We start from the raw sequence: 23,869 nt of genomic DNA on the forward strand, positions 1-23,869 counted from the left end.
GTAGAAAGTTGGCAATCCTGGTTCACAGACTATGGCTCCTTATCTTTAAATCCTAAGAAAAGTAAATTGATTTTAAATGACATACCACAGTAATTCTGCAAAACACTGAGGCCCAAATCCTCAAAGGGAATTAGGCGCAAAATACTTCTAAAGATCTGGACCTAATTAAATCAATACAGGTTTACAGGCTAAAGCCATAATAAATAAAAGAACAAAGAAAAGAAGATTGGAGGCTGGTGTCACCTGAGGACAGAGTTAAGGTTGTTCAACAGCCTGTCAAGTCATACAGTGGGTTAGCTTCAGTCTATATAAGTTAACAGTTGAATTTAATAGTCCTTTGGGGAAAGGAACCAGAAAACATCCTCATTCCTAAGTACCTATAAATTAAGTATGATCAATATAAGGTTCTGACCTCCCCACACAACTATGCAAGGTTCACTAGCCAGCACTGAATCAAAAGCTTCCTTCCTTAGGTGATCATTTTTATACTGTCTCCTGTGCCTTAGGCTCCCATTTGTTAACTTGCTGCACCTGTGCCTATAGCAGAACTTGGGCACTCTAGCTCTTCCAGCCAATAGTAACAAAATAATCAAGAACAGACGTTCTTACAGAGGTGTACATACGTGCCCTTTTCAGAGTCTTTTGGGCAGAATAGAAAGAAAACAAAAGAAAGCAGTCCATAACAATTTACATATATCATGGTCACTCATATCACACAAAACTAAAACATCCAGAACAGGAAACAACTAAATCTATAAGCCAAAAAATAATGCAAGCAGCATCTAAAAAGAGAGACTGAGCATTCTGTGTCACTGTTTTAAACATGGATCATTATCTCTATTTAAAAGAGTTTTTAACCTTCACTACAACTGAATATAAGGGTTATTTTTGCCCAGGAACATATGTACATTAAACACTTGCCCCACCCTTGCCGCTTCGTATGGAACCCCTGGCTTGTACTAAGGTCTATAAGAAGATACACTTGATCAAAATTAATTTAAATATCCCGTATAAGCATTTTCTATTCTGCAGTGTACTTTCCCACATGGTGAGCCGCAACAGTTTTCAGCATCTAAAGAGAATTTGTGAGCGCAAGTTATTCCAGCTAAGGTTCAGGATCTTATGTATAATAATATTTGTTCCCTATCGATTTGTTTCAAATGGTAATCTGGTAAGAATGTACATGTTTTATTAAACGTTTTTTTGGCTTCATGCCTCTTCCATTTCATGATTTGCAGTCATAACTGTGGAAGACACATTGATCATGAGATCTGTATTTTCCACTGACTGGAAAAAAAAAAGTCAGCTAATTCAACTGTTAAGTATGGATTCTGCAACCAGACCCCCAAATAACGTGTAAGTTTATTCCACATTTTGTACATTCACAGTGTAGAACAGAAAGCAAAATCTGTCCCTGTCATGATCATGAGGGTTAGTCCCCAGGATACTGGCTAAGGGGTTAATTAGGTCCCTTACCTAAACCAGGTGGCAGGCAGCCAATAGAAATGTAGGTAGGAATTTCAAACTGGGACAAAGGAATTTTTGGGTTTTTCCCTCCTTTGTCTCTGGGGCAGTTCCTCTCCAGTTACTGAGAGAGACAGACATATCTCTCTCTCTCTCTCTCTCTCCATTTTTCACTTTCTGTAAGTAGGGTAAAGTTTAGATAAATCTGATAGGTTTTAATGTTTTATGGTTGGGAAATGGGATCTGATGTCGGTGCACATTTAAAAATTGTTTTGGCTTCCCTTTGTAACTAAGTTCTAGGCCCATAGCAGAGTTTCTCCATGAGTATATTATTTTGCTACTTTTCCATCTAGTCATTATGCTTCCAACAGGAATATTGTGATGGTAATAAAAGTTCTTTCTCTTTTATTTTTATTAACCTGGTATTGGTTAATTTTTGTGTCCTGGTTTGTACTTTGGGGTGAGATTTCCAAAGTGGTCTCTCCCCTAATTTCTTTAGCATATTTTGGTGGTGGCAGTGGAGATTTTATTCCCAAAATCTAGGTTAAGATTTTGGGGGGAAGTTTTATACCAAAGCCCAGTAGATAAGGTTTTGGGATACTTTTGCTGGCCCCCACTTCTGCATTTATCATGCCAGAGTGAGGAAGGAGCCATGACAGTCCCACAACTTTCTTGCCTTAACTTTTCTATTTCAATGTCTATTTGGAGGTGAGCAGGGCGGCATGGTCAGAAGAAAGGGTCAGAAAGATGATTTTAGCAGCAGTGTTTTCAATGGACTTAAGAGCAAAATGAATGTCAGGAAGGCCAAAGATAAGGTGGTCACAGTAATAAAGAAGGAGAGATCATGAAGGCCTAGATGAGAATTTTAACAGTGTGGCTAGAAAGGAAAGGAATCTCAGTAGCATTGTCTCAGCAGAGGGAAGTTCTGAACAAACCTGGTTGTACAATGTGTAGAAGAGAAAGAAAAGGAATCAAGAATGACACCTAGTTTATGGGTCTACATGACAGACGATGCTCATGTAGTTAACAGTGATGGAAAAAGAGAGAATGGGAAGATAAAAAGTTCAGCTTTTGCCATGATTCGCTTAGGTTTATTCTAAGTTTTGTAGGTCACCGCTCATTGAGTGAATTTAAAATATAGCTTCAAAAAACAATGTTCTGGCCTATCCATCCAACCATGTCACCCTCTTTTTGGAAAATGAAAAAGGAAACTTACTGAGAGACAGGCTGAGATGTGTACAAATATATGTATGCTTATTAAAGTTATGTAAATACTCAATTTATATAGATTAATGACTACGGGAGACTGCAACTACATTATCACTGTCAAAAGTAGAATTCTAACCAAATAACGAGCATGTCCTGCAAAGCACACAGCTCCTTCAATCTGCAATTAACTTAAGAGAAGTTGTAGGCATTCAGTACCATGCAAAACGTTAGACCAAATAGGAATAGCCGGAACCTTGCCACCAAGACTGCTTAAAGGTATAATATAAATGAATATGCTCTGTCAGACAAAAATATTTCTCATGCATTATTTGCTGAAGAAATTATGATCTGAAGCAGAAAGATTTTGATACCTATAATGCAGCTGAGAAAATACTTATAATGCTTACAAATATTGATAAGATCTAGTAGCTGTATAGCTATGTCTTCTAAATAACCCTTTGAGAATTAAAATTAAAGTTAGGGAAAAAGCTGAAGGCTTACATATTTAAAGCTTAGTCCTGTCTTTTCCTGTACCTATGTACATTTGGTACTACATGGCCAAATGGGTGTCATAACCTAACTTGCCACGGTCAAGGAGGAGGTGTGAGGGAAGTGAGGGAAGCCACATGTAGTGAACAAGGACATCTGGGTAAGTATTTATTTACTTAGATTTCTGATGCACAAGAGAGGTGTGTATTCATATACATACAATATTTCAATTTGGCTCAATGGCCATTTTAATTATCATTCATATCTTACCAACCAATACAATGGCTCCCCTTAATTTACTACCACAGAGAGATCCTGAATAAATACAGAAGTCGTTGCAGTAAGCATTGAACTTCAGCAGCCTCAGGCACTGTAGAACTGATGTGAGAAGTGAGTTGCTAAGCCTAGGTCTCCACACTGAAAGCTTCATGCCTCCTGCCTCCCTCCCAGATTTAAGCCTGGAATATGTTAGCTTGAGCACTTCAGCTGAGTTCAACCACTGCAATACCACACAAGGACAGAGGCTGTCTCTAAAGTATGCCTCTGTAACAACATATCTGGGCATAACAGCTTACAGGGACTGCCTGAGGGCTGTAGCAGCCTATATAGAGCATTCTTTAGAGTGAAATTGGCAAGGCCAAACCTGAATCTGACCACTTTGTATGCTAGCATCACAGCAGGCAGCAGTGATCAGCCAAGAAGACATCATGTGCTCCTGCCTAGAGCAGAAGCCACACAGAGTTAGATGTACATTTTGGCAGCCTATTTTAAACCATTCCATCCAGTTAGTACAGGATGACTTGTGCCATGTTCACTGGTTACATGCCAATGCACTGGCTTTCCTCAGTCAGTGTTTAGTTCTTATTGTATTACTGTATATCTTAATTGAATTAACACAAAAACCTCAAAATCTCTGGAAAGGGCATGTTCCAGTGAAAAATCTCCATGAGCCATGCCAATTTTGAAGAGCTATTTGTCCTTAGCAAATGCTGACTTATAGAACTGAAAGCATTTAGAGGGCAGCATAACTTGTTGCTTCAACTCATGATAGTATGGCCAAAAATAGCAACAAGACTTGGAACATCAACCTTTTACAAACTAAAGTTTTCCACTTGGAAGGTCAATAAATGATTTTATAGGACAGGATAGAATGTGCAGATGTTAGGAGATAACTGCCACTCTGAGGCATGTGGTTTTATCTCAATAATGCCACAGCCTGCAATATATTATTTTTTGTACAGGAGTGCTTCAGAACATTTGGAAAAGAAGAACACAGTCTGGCAGTGATTTAGGGTATAGCTAGTACACGATAGATATGATTATTGCAACTTGGTTTTAAGGCAGTGACTTATTTGCAGATGGAAGGTATCTAAGTACAGTATTTTCTTTCTTCACCTACAAAAGAGTAAACTTTGCTTAAGGAAAAAATAGCATGTGTTATACAGATAATAACCTGTGCATCTCTAATATGACTAGAAATTAATTGCATACTCACATGGGGAAGTGTCCACAAACATAGGGTCTATGTTATGAAGCAGCTCCTTTCTAGGAGAAGGGCTTCCTTCACTAGAACAGAATTCATTGGGGAACATTAATTTCCTTCTTGAGTCCACTAGAAATCTGCATGTGCTATTTGAATACTTTCTTTTGTTATACATACAGGAAACAATGTTGTTCATTAACTATTAGAAAACCTTAAATTTGAAGTTTACCTACTGATCCAGTAGCTATAACATTTTAGCCTAATCCTATGCCTCCAAGGTCATGTTAGCAGTCCCAAAGAAGTCAGGGGGAGGGGCTATTAATCTCATAAGGGAGGCAGGATTGGACCTATACATATTAAGCAAATATTACACTGAAAACAACCAACATTCCTTAAGTCCATATCTATGAAAAGCAGCATGCAAGCCACTTAGAAAGTCTGTTTTCATTATGGAAATTAAAATAAAAACATTCAACATACCACACTATTTTTAATAATAGAATAGTGAACTTCAAAGGCAGCAATTCAGATAGCATGTACATTATTTTATTGTAAGCAACAGCATTTAAAACACAAGTAAAGAATCTCTGACTTGAAACATCAGCTAGAACACAAACACAAGTAAGAGAACATTCAGTAGAAATCTTAAGATGTTAAAACTAAATGCAATTTCATTTTGGCAGAAAATGTTGTATAATTCAATATCAATACCAGCTAATTATAGAATTAGTATTTTCCCTCTTTGTATTATCTTTGGTAGATAAACATTCTGAATAAAAATGAAATGATAAATTACTGGTGGTATCAATTTGGAGAGTAAAGGGTATTTATTTGTATTACTTAACAAACCAACCATCTTCAATTAATATATAAGTAGAGTCCAATGTTAAAAATTTAATGTGCCAAAACTACCATGAAGGAAAGATTCCCCCACAATTCATCAAAAATGTTAGGCTTTTAATTTCTCATTAGTATCATACGTTGCACTCCTGATTAAGGAAATGGCCTCAACCTGGACACCATCCAGAAACTGCAATTAGGTTAGACTGCAACTCTTAAATGCCCACTTGTTAAATGATGCATTAAACAGAGTGAAAGCCTGTTAAATTCTTGCTCTGTAATTCATACCAGCTGCTAGTAAATGTCTGAGGTGGAGCTGAAGGTGTTGGGATTTACCTGAATGGTTTAGGATCTTATTGTCTGTGACTCTGCCTTCCTTCCTATGCAATAGCTCCACTGTTGCAATGAATAACAATGCCTGAGGAAAAAAAGACCTATCTTACAAGCTAAGAGACTACTTATAGGGCATTTTAGTCAAAACTCTTTGAAGAATCGCCTTTTGGCCCAACAAAGCTTGAAATGTTTATTCGGCCAGCCACACTACTAAGCCCATCTGTTTTACCTTTTGGCCATTTGGGAAGGGGGTCTGTTGATAGATTCTAGAGATGAAAGTCTAGAAGGGACTATTAGTTTGACCTCCTGTAGGTACTGTGTAATTTTGATGGCTCTTTTTGCACTCTCTCCCATTTTTCAACATTCTTTTTAAAAGGTAGACACCAGAACCCTGAAAAATATTCCAGTATCACTCTCAGCACTAGTGTATGCCAAGTTAATATCATCTCTCTACTCTTGACTCGCTGCTCCCCATTTATACATCTGTGGATTGCATTACCCCTTTATCCCATAGGATTGCCTGGAAGCTCTCATTGATGTGACTATGCACTATCACCCCTAAATCATTTTCACAGTCACTGTTCTCCAGGATACATTCTTCCATGCTGTATATACGGCACGTATTCCTCCTTCCTTGATGTATACAACTTTTCATTTGGCTGTATTAAAACACAATTTGTTTGAATGGGCACTGGTTCCCAAGCAATCCACACTGTGTTATGCATGGGCATCTGGTAGCCTAGTCAGAGAAAGGCTTTGCCTTCCCAAACTGCCAGGCGTGGCCCTGCTCACACTCGGCCCCCTGAATGCCTGCTGTAGGCGTTCAGAGGGCAGAGTGTTGCTGCCCCCAGCACCTACACTCCCCAATGCTCCAGGGGCAGGGAAAGCTATAGACACACAGCCCTCTCCCTCCCTGGAGCTCTGGGCATGCTGCCCCATCTCCTACACTTCTCCCTGTGGTAATGGGGGGCAGGGCAATACTGCACTGACTGCCCATAGTGTTATGTAAATATCCTGTCTTCATTACTAAATATCGCTCCCTATTAATCTGTGTTACCTGCAAATTTTTTCAGTAACGACTTTAAATTTATTTTCAGATCACTGATAACGTTTAATAGAATTGTGGCTTGAACGAATCCTTGCCAAATTCCAATAGAAACACCACCTTTCAACGAGGATCCCCCACTGACATCTACTTTTTTGAGATGTCCGTTAACTAGTTCTTAATCCATTTAACCCAGGAGTGGGCAATAATTTTTGATGGGGGGGGGGGGAGGGCACTTCAAGATTTTGGTAAGCAGTCAATGGTTGTACTTTTCTATGGAGGGAGGATGGTGTCTGAGATTGAGGTTGGGTGAAGAAGGGAGCTTGGGGTAGGGAATAGGGTTGCAGGAGATGGTGTGGGGTCCGAGAGGGAGTTTGGATGATGGGGGGGGGGGGGTGAGGTGGGGAATGTAACCCAGGGCAGGAGATTGGGGTATTGGAGGGAATAGATTCTATCCTAGGGTAGGAGTGTAAGAGGGGGTGCAGTGTCTCAGAAGGAGCTGTGACCTGAGAAATGGAGGGGTGCAGAGGGTTTGGGTGGGAACCTGGGGCATTAGAAGGTGGTGACCTTAGGCAGGGAGTTGGGGCTTGGGACAGGGTGGGGTGTCAGAGGCAGCTCTGACTGGAAGGCACTTAACTAGGCAGCTTCTGGCCAGCAGCCCAGAGGGCCACTTAGGCAGACTCCCTGACTACGGCAACCTCAGACCACTGAGGCAACCTCAGCAAGCAGCTCTCAGTATGGAGGCTAATGTGAGAGCTCTTGAGAAGACCAAGTCTGTAGGACAGTGAGACCAATTTGCTGCATGCATCACCATGGCGGGGAGGGGACAGTTATGGCATAGTGAGTGGAAAAGGTATGGAAGGAGGATCCAGTAGCTGCCTGTCATATCTCTTGCCAAGGAGCAGCCACAAGAAAAACCACCTGTGTGGAGTGGGCTGTGACTACTGTTGGATAGAAGCAATGGGAGATCCACTTGGAGCAGTGCTGAGAAGAAACAGTGCTCTGCGATGGCACTGAAGAGCCGGGGAGATGCTTGGAAGTTGTAGGTGGAGTGTAGATAAAAGGCTAACACTCTACAGACATCGAGGGAGTGGAATGCATACTCCACAGGGGAGGCATGTGGCTTAAGTACAAGAATGGAAGGTATATAATCTGGTTGAGAAACTTTTCTTTATGCACCCTCTCCACACCACTTGTGCTTTTATAGACCTCTATCATATCCCCCCTCAGTCTCCTCTTTTCTAAGCTGAAAAGTCCCAGTCTTTAGCCTCTCTTCATATGGGACCTGTTCCAAACCCCTGTTCCAGCATTACCTCCCTCAACCATGTTAGGTCAGATGAGAAGTTGTGCATAGCTGGGGATGTTCCTGCTTCTAAGAGTGCTTGTGTGGAGCATCACCTCAAACCTGTTGTATGCCACCAGTCTAGTCTTCTGCTCTGGCACCTGGGCCATCTCCCTCACTGCTGTCAATACTGACAAGACCCTCCAGCCGGTCACGCACGTTCCAGGATGCTTAGCTCCACTGACACTGTTGGCGGAGTTCATGCTGCCTTACACTGCCTCTCACCTGCGACCTGTGCTCCGGACCACCACCTCTTCCTAGACTCCCCTATTCAGGGGATAAGACCCTTGTTCCCCATCCTTCACTGACTCTGGTGATGTATGAGCCCCTTCTACTTATTGGCCATCCTCTCGAACCTCATCTTGTACCAATGGTTGTGCTGGCACCAATGAGCCCACTTCTACTGGATCCTTCTTCAGAATCTGGATCCTTCTTCAGAATCTAAGTGATACTCTGACCTGGACATAACTTTCTCTCCTGTCTAGTCCTACAGCCCAAACTCTTGGCACTAGTCCCATGGTTTTGCTATCTTTGGGCACCACTGATGCCTGGCAATCCCTATGCCTGGCCCAACTGGCCTACTTGGGACCCTTACTGTGATTGCATCACTGCCCGTCTCTTACCTATTCCACCACCTTCCATGAGGAGCCTCTGGATCCTCCTGCTGTGTCTAGCTGACAACCATGCTCAGTACCAGAGCTTGTGTTGTCACATGGCTGCTGAGCTTAATTTTCTACTTGAGGATGTTCAGGACTCCCAGGCCAAATCCTTGACATTCTCAAGTCTTTGGGGCCTTTCTGTACCGCTGTGCTCATCCACAAAGCCATCTTATAGCCAGCCTTCTGTGCCTCTAAGTTGAAGTGGGTGGAATGTCCCTAATTTGTGCTTTCTATGGGTATGGACTTTCTCTTTACCCACCCTCTGCCCAACTCCCTTCTAGTCCATGTGGCCACTGAACATACCCATCAGCAGCACTTTAAATCCACCCTTCCTGACCATACTCTCAGAAGTTGGAATTCCTGGACCTTGAGATACTTGTCTGTAGGTCTATAATTCCTCATAGCCTGGTAGCTGGCAATCCTTGCAAAGTATGATCTCCTGTTCTGTTTCAAGCTGGTGGACTTTCAGGACTCTTTGCTTCTGGTAAAGCAATGTGATTTGCAGCATCTGTTGGATGAGGGCAAAGCTGCTGGACAAGGTAGCTGATGTTGATGCTCTCAACTCTGTGTCATGCTCTTCGGCATTCAGAGTGATGTTCCATCATGACTCTTGACTCCAGCTTAGCGATTTCCTTAAGGAGGTCCAGACAACACTTGTGGATCCACCCTCTGACAATCATAAGCTATTTAGTGACAAGACAGATGAGTCTCTCCTCTCGCTTAAGAGCTCCCATGCCACCCACTAGGCATTTAGACTTTGGCCCTAACCCACTGACAGCAACTCGTGTCCTTCTATTCTCTCCCTTTTGCCACTTATCCTTCAACAGCCACCTGATCAACCTCACTTCCCCCACATCCAGCAACTTCAACATATTTCTTCTGATGTTTCCACCTCCTGTCATCTTCTAAGTGACCCTTTTCTCAAGACCTGTGAACCTTCTACCATTCCTCAAGCCATACAATGAAACGGCTTTGGGGTCATCCTGCCTTTTTCATCCACATTCAAAGCAGAATTATCTCCAACTTTTTGGTGCTGGGCATCCTCCATCAGGGCAACCTTATCAAATTCTCCTTCCCTTCTCATTGTCATCCCCAATGGCCTCACTCCAGACCTTTCCCAGAACCATATCCTCTGAGAGGAAGTGACTGCTGCCCTCCAAAAGGATGCCATAGAACCTATGCCACATCACAACCATGGTCATGGTCATGGTTTTTATTCCCCCTTGTTCTTGTCGCCCCTCCCCCCCCCCCAAAGGTGTTTTCTTCATCCCATTTGGATCTCCACTCACTGAGTTTTGCCCACGAAAGCTCATGATCTTATATATTTGTTAGTCAATGAAGCAGGGTTTTAAATATTTTTTGAGGAGTAATGTTAGTTTGTACCAAGGGGTTTGGTTCGAACTAACACATCCCGGCGCACACTTTCACTTTTGAAACAGCTGGCATTCGGAGTAACACGCCAGCGAGATCATGCTGATGAAGCACAGGATATTTAAATCCCTGTTTCATTGACTATTTCGAATGCCTGCATTTGCATCCCTAGTTCGAACTAGGGTACAAGTGTAGACCTACCCTAAGGTGCCACAGGACTCCTTGTTGTTTTCAAAGTTACACAGTAACATGACTACCACTCAGACTTCCAGAACACAAGTTTTGCTTCAGAATAGTCAGTCACCTCCTTATTGTCCGTCCGTCTCCCGCCCCCTCATGGCACTTGGTTTGTGGCTTTCAGTATGAAAGACACATACCCTCACATAGACATCCACCTGGCTCATCGCAAATTCCTCTAGTTGAAGATGGGGAGTTCCCATTACCGATTTGTGTGTCTTTCCCTTCAGCATCAGCACTGCCCTCAATGTCTTCACGAAGTTCTTCATGGTCATGGCAGCCTACAGGCACTACCTGGAGTTTCCCATCCGGGACAGCTGGCTCCTTGCAGTGTCCTCTTGCTCCCTTCTTCTTTCTACTATCCATGTTATCCTTATAGCTACCTCCTGGCCTTGCCAGTGTTGGTACACTAATCTTATAGGGTATGTCTGAACTACAGCACTAATTCAAACTAACTTAGTTCGAATTAACTAATTCGAATTAAGCTAATTCGAACTAGTGCATCTAGACCTAAAAACTAGTTCAAATTAGCGTTTTGCTAATTTGAACTAGCATGTCCACATTGAGTGGACCCTGAACCGAGGTTAAGGATGGCTGGAAGCAGTGCCGGCAGGGCATCAGATTAGGACTTGGAGCGTGGAGCTGCTGTCTCAAGCTAGCCGAGGGCTGTGCTTAAAGGGACCCGACCCCCACCCCGGACAGACAGTTCTCAGGGGTTACCCGCTCGCTTGTCTGGGAAAAGGAGGTAGGATAGGGGAGGGCAACTAAAATGATCAGAATAACTAACATTATTCTGAAATAACATAGTCCGGGGCTGTGTCTACATTGGCAGCAAAATCTTGCCACCTGTCTACACTGGCCGCAAGTATTTGCACAAGAACACTGACACTGTAATGTACAAAATCAGTGGTTCTTGCGCAAATACTGTGACGCTCCCACTCAGGGATAAGCCCTCTTGCGCAAGAATACTTGCGCAAGAGGGCCAGTGTAGACAGCAACGTTAATTTCTTGCGCAAGAAAGCCCGATGGCTAAAATGGCCATCAGAGCTTTCTTGTGTAAGAGAGCATCTACGCTGGCACGGATGCTTTTGCACAAAATCTTTTGTACAAAGGCACATGCCAGTATAGATGCTCTCTTGCGCAAATACTTTTAATGGAAAAACTTTTCTGTTAAAAGTATGTGTGCAAAATCATGCCAGTGTAGGCACAGCCCACGTCTACACTATAAGCAGTTATTTCGACATAATATTGAGCTGTATGGCTTCTTACTCTGACTCCTGTAACCCTCATTTTACGAGCAGTAAGGGAAGCTGGAGGAAGAGTGCTCTCTCAGACTTCCTGCTGTTAAACAGTGCCAAAAGCTGAAATAAGCTATTTCAACTTAAGCTACACGGTTGACATAGCTCAAGTTGCGTAGCTTATTTTGGCTTTAGCCCTGCTGTGTAGACGTGCCCTTAGTGAGTTAAGAATACCAAGGGGTTCCAAGTCTGCCAATGTGATGGTAAGACGGAACTGGAGTGGTGTCATTCCAATTCCCTCTTACCGCCACATAGGTAGACTTGGAACCTTTTGGATTCTTAACTCACTAAGGACACGTCTACACAGCAGGGCTAAAGCCAAAATAAGCTACGCAGTTTGAAGTCTTAGATGTGCCACTCTGTCAATGCACATCAACTATTATTACTGTGAACAGTTCTGGCTCCAACGCATGGTGTAAATGTGCACCCTCTTCTGGAATCCAGATACACACTGGCTTCAAAAAATTATAGGTGCCAAGGGCCCCTAATTTAAATTCTACCACACTATTAATTGATTATGAAATCATTAAATAACCTTTGGTATTATTTAAATACTTGTAAATTTAACCAAGTGAGAGTATGCATTACCAATGATCATTACTTACACAGTAGCAGAAAGCCAGCAACACTTAAGACCTTTTTTTGGAATGTGACTAGCTGCAGAAGCAGGAGGAAATTATACAGCATGAGGAAAGAAAGGGCAAAAGCATCTTCCTGGAGGAAGCAGGCAGACACCTGCCAAGGAGATGGTTGCCTATTGTGGCTCCTAAACTCCACTTGTATAGGGCTTAAAACTTCTAGAAAGGTTAGTGGTCACCATTCCCAGCTACAGGACTCCGTTCCTATATGGCTTACAGGGGTCTCAAATTCTTAGTTAACAGGCTATCCCCAGCTGGAGTGATTGCACAATCTGGCCCACCCAGGACTCTGTAGTTTTTGTCAGGGACATTGGGGTGTGTCTAAACTACATGGCTCTGTCGACGGAGCCATGTAGATTAGGCTGATCAGCAGAGGGAAATGAAGCTGCGATTTAAATAACCGCGACTTCATTTAAATTTAAATGGCTGCCGCGCTCTGCTGACCAGCTTCTGATCAGCTGTTTGTCGGCAGATCGGGGCAGTCTGGATGCGCCACGGTCGACAAGGAAGCCTTTGTTGACTGGCGCAGGTATGCCTCATGAAACCAGGTTTACCTGCGCCAGTCTACAAAGGTTTCCTTGTCGACCGCGGCGCATCCCGACTGCCCTGATCTTCCGACAAACAGCTGATCAGAAGCTGGTCGGCAGAGCACAGCAGCCATTTAAATGAAGCCGTGGTTATTTAAATCGCGGCTTCATTTTCCCTTTGCCAATCCGCCTAATCTACATGGCTCTGTTGATGGAACCATGTAATTTAGACACACCCTTAAGATCCATCTACACTGCACCATAGGTCAAAATAAGATATACAAATTGTGTAGCTCAAATTGCATATCTTATTTTGAAATATGAAAATAGTTTATTTTGAAAATTGTCACTATCTACACAGCACTTATTTTGAAATAAATCACTATTCCGAAGCATCCTTACTCCTTGTGGATTGAAGTTTACAGGGACATCAGAAGAGCGAGCCCGTTATAGTTAGAAATAACGGTGCGCTCAAAAGATGAGGAATAGCTATTTCGGGATACTTCTGGTATCCTGAAATAGCACTGCAGTACAGATGTTGCCTTAGCATCTACTCTGCACCTGTACTTTGAAGTAAGCAATGCAATTTGAGCTACACAAATTGCATAGCTTATATCACGTGTCTTTCGAAATTTGGCACTGTCTACACAGCACCATATTTCGAAATAGCACGCTATTCCAAAATATTCCTTAATCCTCATGGAACAAGGTTTACTGGAATGTCAGAACAGCATCCCTGTTATTTAAAAAGCTATTTCAAAATAATGGGTGCGCTGTCAAGAAGCGGAAAACGCTATTTCAAGATACTAGAAGTATCCTGAAATAGTGCTGCTGCCAAGATAGATGCACCCTAATTGAGTGCACAAGATAGCAAGGATATGCATCTGATGAAGCGGGTCTTTGCCCACGAAAGCTTATGCTCCAACACTTCAGTTAGTCTATAAGGTGCCACAGGACTCCTCACCGCTTTTTCAAGGATATGAAGGTTCATTTATGATTGTCTGAAATACCTTATCTTTGTATTTCAATATTTTCTAGTTATTTTGTAAGTTTTTAAAACTATAAATAAAGCTTAGAATTCTCTGGGCTTTAGGATACAGTTTAAGGTACAATGTTCTATTAAATTACATTCTCTCTTGGACACACACATGCACGCTTAAAAGGATGAGGTATTTCTGTAAAAAAACCAAAGGATTCTGTGCTAATTTATAAGTTTCAGAGGGCTAACTGAGTTATGAGAGAATATTGTATGGATGACCCTGCATTTTAAACCAAGGGATATTTTTAAAACTGAGTGAAAGGTTATTATTGTCTGGTGAATTTGAATACACATTTGTTTATGAATTTTAGCAGAACAGTGTTTTGTTTAAAGCAGGCAAAAAGTAGCCTTGGGAAAAAGTCCAAGGTTTTTCCAGAGTAAATTTTCTTTCTTGTTTTTGTTAATGACCTAATGTCACTAAGGATGTTTGTGTTTTCTGTTTTAAATGTCTTGCCACATATTATATTTCCCTGGATCATATTTCCTCACACTTCCGTATATTTAAAAAAAATATTATGACATACAGATTAAAGCTGAAGAAAATGATGTTTTAAGTGAAGTATTACAGTTCAACGAACTGTGAAAATCTCTTCCCGAGAAATATTTAGTCTGTGGGTTCATACATAACCATTCTTATTTAAGAATGTAATTTTAAATTCTTTTCTTTCCTGTGTCACAAGCAGCTGTAAACAAAGTTTACAGATTAAGAAAATTTATTTTTTTATTAACTGCTATTACGGAAGATACGCTCATATTCAAACATACTAATGTATTGTCATGCTCTAACCTGTAGCACAGCAACTGACCAGCACTGAGTCTCATTTTACAAATGACCTTCTTAAATTGCTAATTTTTTTTCATCCATTATAGGCTAGTAAGCACTAAAAATCAACAGATTTGAACTTTCTATTATAGTGGCTTTCAAACTTTTCTTCTCATGACGCAGTTGAAGAAAATTGTCAATGCCCATGACCTAACATATTTTGACTAGAGTGTGGGTTTCAGGGTGGGGCTGAGGATGAGACCTTTGGGCTGTAGGAGGGAGCTCCAGCTTGGGGGGAGAGGTCATGGCTGGGGCAGGAGGGGCTTACCTTGAGCAGCTCCCGGTCAGTGGTGCAGTGGGGGTGCTAAGGCAGGCTTCCTGCCTCTCCTGGCACCGCAGATTGTGCTGCATCCCAGAAGCAGTCAGCAGCAGGTTCCCAGACAATGCAAGAGTCCTGTGTGCTCTTCTCCTCCTCACCTAGGAGTCAGGCCTGTTGCCAGCTGCTTCTGGGGCACAGCGCAGTCTGTGGTGCTAGGACAGGCAGGTACCTTTCTTAATCACCTGATCATTCCGCAGTAATGAGACCCAGTGCTTGATACTCCACGATCTAGTTGTGACCAATAGTTTGAAAACCACTGTTCTACTAGATGTCGGTAAAGTCTTGTTTTGTCCAATATCCAACATTCAACTGTTATTTTGAGCTATAATCCTGAAATGTGATCTATTCATTGAGGAAAATGTGAAATTAAACATTTCTATTGTGGATCACCCACTGGGCAGTCTAACAATTCACAGAAACTATGTTAATTTCTTCTATGAAGAGTCATGTTACTTGGGAATGAGGTCTCCAACTTGGCAAAATCAAAGTAACCTGGGATCATACCAGATCTCTTTAGGTCCAGGAAGCCACCAGGTAAATTGGTATGGTGATGGGAGTTCAAATGGCAGCAATATGCAAATGACCTACAGCTCTACCAACCTTTCACAACATGTGACCATACTACCATGATAACCCAAAATCTGGACAAGATCAACTTAGGGAAGAGGAACAACTGACTGAAGCTGAACCCAAGCAAGGAGAAGCACTAGTAGCACTTGTACTGATGGGCAGAAGAAAGTAGTTTCAGGAGTCTACAACCAGAGTGCAGTCTTCTTCAGTTGAAGATGCGAGCGCACACACAGCTAAAACATTCAGTCCGTAGCTGAGGAATGCTCCTGGATTCCTGGTCGATGCTGAGCTCTCACACTACAGCATTTGCATTAACGCACTTTCTCCTCATCTCCTCATCAACACAGGTCACTTTGATCACATCCGACCTGGTCCTGCATTTTTTTTATACTGGTTTCCCACAGAATATCTAATCAGTTGCAAGGGCCTGGGCCTTATCTTCAAAGTCCTTAATGGCTTTGGGCCAGCATATCTAATATATTCCCTAAAGCTCCAGAATCAAAACAATGGTAGACAGTGGAACCCTTTGACTCAGAGAAACCTTCAACCATAAGGTTAAAGTTAAGCTCTGACTTCTTCAGAAATTATAAGGGGCCAATCTGAGACTAGTTTCTGTAAGTTTGCCAAAGACCATGACACACCTTTGTATCTTCTGCTCCAAGTGCAAGGTAATTTATTATTATTATTTTTTTTTATCTGGCCATCTGACATATACAAAGCAGGGTTTAATTTTTAAACAAAACTGCATCAAAGAACAAAACCCTGCCCTACACACAATTTTTCCTCTCAAGAGAATCATGTGCGACAGATAGCAGTCACATTGCTTAATGCTACTGGAACACTCTCAGATACCATGCAGATGAGTACAGTTTAAGAACCTACATCAAATAGAACAATCAGTTGCATTAGTTTTAGATTATTGAAAATGAACTAGTATGCCCCAAGTGCCGATATCAATATCAAATCCAGCTCAAGAACATTGTCTTGATGGGCAAAAGGGATGCATTTATCAGTCATGTTAGCTCTAGAATGTTAGCTTAAAATGACTGAAAAGCACTACAAAGGTGCAAACTAACATGGGCTTAAACTGCAGCAAGGGAGGTTTAGGTTGGACATTAGGAAAATGTTCCTAACTGTTAAGGTAGTCAAACACTGGAATAAATTGCCCAGGGAGGTTGTGGAATTCCCATCTCTGGAGATATTTAAGAGTAGGTTAGATAAATGTCTATCAGGGATGGTCTAGACAGTATTTGATCCTGTCATGGGGGCAGGGGACTGGACTCTATGACCTCTCGAGGTCCCTTCCAGTCCTAGTATTCTATGATTCTATGTTTCAATGTATGTTAGCTGTCTGTGTTGTATCCTGGTGATGGAAGGTACTAAAGTTGCAGAATGGTAACGTATTGCAGAGAAAAGGAACTCAACTTTTGTTTTAACAATCTCAGTTTGTTGGAGACATTTATATAGCTTCTATTTTATATTTTTTGTTACTAGTTGAACCAAAAAGTTTAAGCATTATATATAACAACTTTAATATACAAAATATTGAAGATTTAATGTGTGATATGTAGGAATTAAAAGGTCCAGTCTCTGATATAACTAGTATATTATTCTTAAATGACTCAAAACTATATTAAATTATCACTAAAATACAGCCACTTCTTAGAAGGGAGGGAATGGAATTCAGCCAGTTAGCTAGCACATAGCATGCTTCATGACAGTGTAGAGGGAGGAAATGAAAGAATTTAAATCAAGGTCACCAGAAAAACTGTTACTCTTGCAAAAAAAAAAAAAAAAAAAAAAAGTACCATGCAGAAACTCTGATTCTGAGGGTTCCATACATGTGGTAGGATACAATTTCCTGAAGTTTATCTTTGGAATAATAAAGGACTGAATAAATATTTAACAAGAGATAATTCTATATCCATATAGTTAAAAGGCAGAAGGGACAATTCTATTATCCTATTTGATCTCCTGTATATCACAGGCCATTAAATTTCACACAGTTACCCATGTGTTGAGACCAGTACCTTATCTATGACTTAAGTGTAATGCCCAGAAAGGCATCCAGTCTTGATTTGAAGACACCAGTGGATGGAGAATCCATCATTTCTCTTGATAGCTTGTTCTGCTTGTTAACCACCCTCATTGTTAAAAATGCATGCCTAATCTATTATTTTTCCCTTCGATTCAGGTTATCATGATACATCTGTTGTCATGGTATCTGTGCACACTTTCCAGAGATGTATTAAGTAACATTACTGGCATCTTTCATTTATGGTGCTTTCCTTATTCCTGTTCTCTCCTGGAGGAAAATCTTGTGTGGATTTAAACCTCTCATTTTAATTAGCAAACTACTTTTTCTCATCTTATTTAGGATCAAATGTATGCCCCTGTTTCTCCCAATTTCAAGTCTGCTGCTCTTGCTGATAAGTCTTATCTTAGCAAGATTCTGACTCGGTTATTAGAAATGCACATTACCTGATAGTTTTCCACACATCAAAGCCATCCAGAGGTTTAGTGCTGTTTACAGATCCCCCAACAAGTTTTACTAGAGTTGGTAGCCAGTCAGAGATGTGGATCAGTTCATGACTTTCTACTCCCTTTTGTTTCAGTAAAGGACTTGCAACAAATCCTACTCCACGCACTCCTCCTTCCCAGAGTGTCCACTTTCTTCCTCTCAGAGGCCAGTTATTTCCACCGCCCAAAGTCTGTCCTCCATTATCTGAAATACAGGTAAGCAAAAGAAATGATTTCATGTGTTCATTTTAAATAAATTTACATAACACAGGAATGATATCACAACTGTTGTATAATGTTAAACTCTAATAGCATCAATTACATACAATAATACATCATATTTATCTGATGCTTTGCATCTTTAAAGTAATTACAAATATTAGCCAAAACTGTCACAATCTTAAAGGTAACGTTCTATATTTAAATGTGAACAAGATAAATTGCAGCAAGAGAGCAAAAAGAGTGAATATTACTTTGAGGTGCAAGAAAGCATCCCAGCATTTATAAGAGTAACTGATGAGTTTCCATTATTAGTAAATGTACAACTTTATATAACTAAACTTGACCTACAAGAAAATGTACTTATGTCATTGTCTTTATACTGTTTTCAGGGCATATGTGTTGGATGAATCAGAACTATTTTTAAAAGTTTTAAATATACACAAAGCAAAACTGTATTTTTCTGCACAAGCCTTTTAATCTGTTGCCTGCTTTAGTTTTTAACACATTATCTGTTTTAATTAAAAACCACAAATGTTAACAATTGTGGGAGCAAGGAAACAAGAAGGTGCTGCGTCTGATAATCAGAGAAGACAGCTTTTTACTGTCCTCGCAATGAAGCCAAATGATCTCATTCTTATTTAACTCGGAATCAGTGTAAATTCCTGCTGTAGACACATAATTAGTTTACTCTGAGCAAGAAGGGGGATTTTCTTTGCTAAGGGATAAAGGAACTTAAGTTGTGCGAGATCACACAACTTATTAGCAAATAGCAATATTAGCCTTTATCGACTACTTCCATCTATCCTGCAATAAATTAAATAAACTTTAAAAATAGTAATATACATTTCTATTGCACTTTTCATTCTAGGGTGCTTCAGAGACTGATAAATAAAACATTTTTGAAAAGGAACCATTTGTCTTTTGGAGAGTGACAGCTATGCAGGAAACTAGTATGCATATTTTTACAAAAAGGATCCTTGCCAGGATTTATCAAAATAGGTGGCCTAAGTTAGGCCCACAAATCTATATTTAATTACTTAAAGAAATGGCCCAATTTCTCAAAAATGCAAAGCATTCTGTGGTAGGTTGCCAGATGACTTAACAAAAAATACCGAACACTTTCCTCCTCCTTGTCCCCCCTCCCCCACAAAAACACACACACACAGAAATTCTCTTGAGCAGCCAAAAAAAAAAAAAAAAAAAAATGATCGGGGCCAAAAAACAGTCGCATTCCCTCTAATTCCTGGGACCAGTGTAATAAAAAAGGTGCTGGTATTCCAGGGGAAAAGTTGTTAAACAAAAAAACCCCACACCCAGTTTACCCTTTTAAGAGCACAGCAGGGATTGCCCTTTTTAAGGCAGCAATTTTGAAGTCTGCCTGAGACACTCCATACTCCCCACCTCAGCCAGCCTGAGCTGTGTGTGTTCCAGCAGATGCCCAAGCCAGGAAAAACAGAAAATACTGGACACGTCTGGTATTTTCTGATTTTTTTTTTCTGATTTTTTTTTTTTTAAACCAGACGGAAGGCCCAAATACCGGGCAGTCCGGTTCAATACTGGACACCTGGTAACCATATTCTGTGGCCCTCTGATTTTAAAAAAGGAGGTGCTGGATGTTCAGCACTTATTTAAGTGCTTGAATATGGATTATGGGCACCTCGCTGAAAGCTTTGGCCTTCACATCCACATAAAGCAGACAAGATTTTAGCTTTTATGGAATTAAAGTTCTCCACACAATACATGCATGTAACTCCACTTATCACCTTGTGGTAACTTGTGATTTCAAGTAGACTAGATTCTTGAGTGTTCTAAACAGTGGTTCAAGTAAACTGGTGTGGGAGAGAGAGGGCCCACCAAGTGGGGAGGGGGAGTGTGTGACCTCCCCATGTGATTCTGCCCTATCCCCAGCTCGAGACCCTCTTCACCTCCCTTCCCCATGCCACCTTAGCTGGGAGGAGGAAGAGCTAGAGATAGTACAGCAGTTGGAAGAGCTGCTGAAAGTTCTACTTTCCCCAATGCCCCTCTACCACAACCCACTCCACAGAGCTGTGGGTCTGTGTACAGGGGAGAGGGGCAGGGCTGGGAGTTCTGCTCCCTTCTCTGTTGAGAGAAGCAGAATGCCAGCAGCTCCCAGCCCTACCTCCCTTGCCCTGTATAGAGATGCAGCAGCCAGTGGAAGGGCTGGGGATGGCCAAAAAGCAGGCTTTCTGGTATGCCATACTGGCTAAAAATAACCCGTCAATATGGTGTACTAGACTGTACTGACTAACTTGCACCTCTAGTTTTAAAGTCTGCAGCTAGAAATTGTGCCTGCAGAACTGTTATTGGCAGAGGAAATCATCTGCCACATCTTGACCCAGCTGCTCCTTCCATTTTTGGTGACCGCAGATGCAGAGGGCATGTTAGGGGCATTGCAAGGGAAAGGCAGACCATGAGTAGTACAGAGAGGGGGCAAGGCAAAGCAGAGCAGAGCCCTCTTGTAGCTTTATTTTGTAGTAGGGCTAGATAACCAGGTGGGGGGGAGGGGAAGGCGGGGAGTTCAGGAAGTCACCCATTCCCTGCAAGATCTCTCTCCATTATATCTGAGAAGAGCTGAGATATAGTAGAGAATCAAACACAAGGTATTTTAAACCTGCTGCTTGTAACACAAAAATATGTGCATTTTATATCTGCTTATTACTAGCTTGCATGTTTACTTTGTTTTGAAAAACAACAGCAATTTTATATATATATATATATATATATATATATATATATATATATATATATATATATATATATATATATATATATATATAACAATTCTGATAGATCACTGTATCTTATTATAGACTAGTGAGGGGGAAAAAGTTGTATATTTCATGAGACTTAGCCAAATCTCTCATCTTTAAATAATATTTTCCTCAGACCAATCAGGAAATTTGTTCAGGATCTTAATGTTATGTCTGTTTCATTACACCATGTCTAATGTATAACCTGTTAAGATTTCAGAATATTGCCAGCCAGACTTATGTCAACATAAACACAAAAATTACTAAAATAATAGCTTATTTGTTGTTTTTTTAAATAATAGTGTAACATGAGTTTTCTTCCTTGCCCCCAAAGAGCTTATAAAGTGACATTCAAGAAGGGAAAGGCTAGGAGGTAAAACAGATGAGTGGCTGACACATGTACTGATGCACAGAAGTGTCATTAAAATAAATTAAGCATCTCAGAGGGAAAAGTCTTATTTAAAAGTGTGTATCCTTCCCCCTCCCCCCCCCTCCTCCCCAATATTTTCACCACTCCAATTATACCATGCAGGCCTGCCAATGGAGGGTGGAGTGATGGGAGGAGGCATTTGCCCCCCAGCCTGGAGCTCCTGGCTGTCACCGCTACTACAGTGGTGGTGGCCAGGAGCTCTGGGACCCTTTAAATTGCCACAGGAGCACCAGAGCACCACTCCATGTGGCTCTTGAGGCTCTTGGGGGGGCCATGCCACAGTCTGGGCTGAGCGCGGTTGGCCCTGCCCCTTCTGCCCTCAGCCCCAACCCTTCTGGAGGTGCAGAGCCAGCCCCCCCCTTTACCTTGCCCTGGGGCCTGCAGTAGCTGTTGGCTCTGCTTATACCATGATATTCTATTAGATATCAGTTGGAGCTCTCTAGTTTTGTCGAGCTGAAAGAGTTCCCAAACTCATTCTCTTCCCTCTGTGGTGAGATCAGAAGCCTATTATGGTAGGCACATGCTTGATTTTTTTTTTTTCATATTCAAGTTTTTATATATATATATATATATATATATATATATATATATATATATATATATATATATATAAATTTTATTCTTCCCCACATGCTCAGTTATCCTAGAAAAAGGACCTGTAATATTTCAGTTTCCTTTAGACAGAACTTGAAACACCTCTCTTGATAGGAGGATAGTGCAGTAGTTTTACACACTCACTCAGGCATCTATCTGCCTCCAGCTTTTACATTCTCAACACAGATCATGTTTGGTTACCATTTAACAATCACACTGATTTCTTTACTAAGGCTACGTCTAGACTGCAAGCCTCTTTTGAAAAAGAGCGTTTAGACTACAACCAGTAACTTCGAAAAAGCAAGGCAATCTGGATGCTCTCTTTCAAAAAAGCACAGTTTGCATTACATAGCGCCTTTCTTCGGAAGAGCACTTTTGATAAAGGCATTATTCCTCGTAAAACGAGGTTTTTCCACTGTCAAAAAATCTGCTGCGTTCTTTCGGTTTATTTTCAAAAGAATGCGGCAGCAGTCTAGACGCAGGGGAAGTTTTTTTTTTTTTTTTTTTTTTAAAAGGCCACTTTTTCGAAAAAACCCTGTAGTATAGACACACCCTAAGTCAGCACGTCTCTGCTTCTCATTAATACAGATGATGGAGGGACAGATGAAGTGGGCCTGAAGCCAGACCTGAAACTGTCATATTTATGTTTCTGCATCAAAACACTGACGAAATTCTTCATTTTGGGGACCATGTGGAGGATGAAGTCCAAATGGACCTAAGTCCATCTATGTTTACTACATTTTGGTGTAGAGAGACTTAAGTAAGATTTAACTTTTTTTAAATGTAGGACTTGCCTTCAGTGCCAGTTATAGGAAACAGAAATTATTTGTTAGCAAACAAAGTTACTATTGGAAATAATGACTGTAGTTATGGAAACCCCAAAGAGTAGAGAACTGCCAAAATATGTGTGGGGTGTGAGTGTGAGCAACTGAAATTTTTTATAAAATAGCTTTATTAGTGAAATTTCTCAAACATCATAAAGCATGAGCATTTGTGGTAAATACCTTACATTTATATGAATACTACTAAAATATCCAAGTTATCAAAAGGAAGAGTGTGATTAGGGTGATGATCATAATGTACGATCCAAATTAATCACACACTCAGTGCTTGAACGTTTCAAGGCAACTTTTTACTGTTTTTAGCCTTAAGTGTTAGTGATGCAAAGCCAGGGCATTATACAAAACACAGACTTAGATAAACACTTTGACCCACACACTAGTCAACACTATTCAAGTTTTCAATCAGATAAAAAGGAGAAGTAGCCCTGCTGACCCAGCATTAGCAGGGCAGCACCATAATGGAACTGGAAGCAGCAATATCTGCTTAACGTCACTAAAAAACAAAAACAAACCCAACTGAAGATGGATACAGAGTAGACAGCAAAACCAAAAGTTACTAAGCCTTAGCTTTCTGAGTGCTTTTAAGAGAGTGCACTGCTGTGTGCTAGGCATTATGTGCCATAGATGTGGATTACTGCGGCAGTCCATACCAACTAGTGATTTTGTTATGCTACTAGGATCCTAGTGAAATGAGAGCGAAAAACATAATAGAAATCAAGACTACTTAGTGAGGTGCAAGAAAAGGAAGTGGGGTCCACAGCTGTTATAGTTTTAGTGTGTGTGGGGGAAGTGTGGGGGGGTGGA

At 41.1% G+C, this 23,869-nt stretch overlaps 1 protein-coding gene across 2 annotated transcripts in view; it reads right to left on the reverse strand.

The window, feature by feature from the left end:
- The window catches only part of ARSB (arylsulfatase B), a 104,945-nt gene that overhangs the window by 26,588 nt on the left and 54,488 nt on the right, over positions 1-23,869 (reverse strand). For both annotated transcript variants that reach the window (XM_014571538.3, XM_075932330.1), the window contains 2 exons: positions 18,168-18,411; positions 4,658-4,728 (listed from right to left, as the gene is read on the reverse strand). In XM_014571538.3, the coding sequence (XP_014427024.2) occupies positions 4,658-4,728; positions 18,168-18,411 (315 nt within the window). The remainder of the gene's footprint in view (positions 1-4,657; positions 4,729-18,167; positions 18,412-23,869) is intronic.

The sequence above is a fragment of the Pelodiscus sinensis genome, chromosome 6, assembly GCF_049634645.1.
Source record: "Pelodiscus sinensis isolate JC-2024 chromosome 6, ASM4963464v1, whole genome shotgun sequence".
NCBI classification, from domain to species: domain Eukaryota; kingdom Metazoa; phylum Chordata; order Testudines; family Trionychidae; genus Pelodiscus; species Pelodiscus sinensis.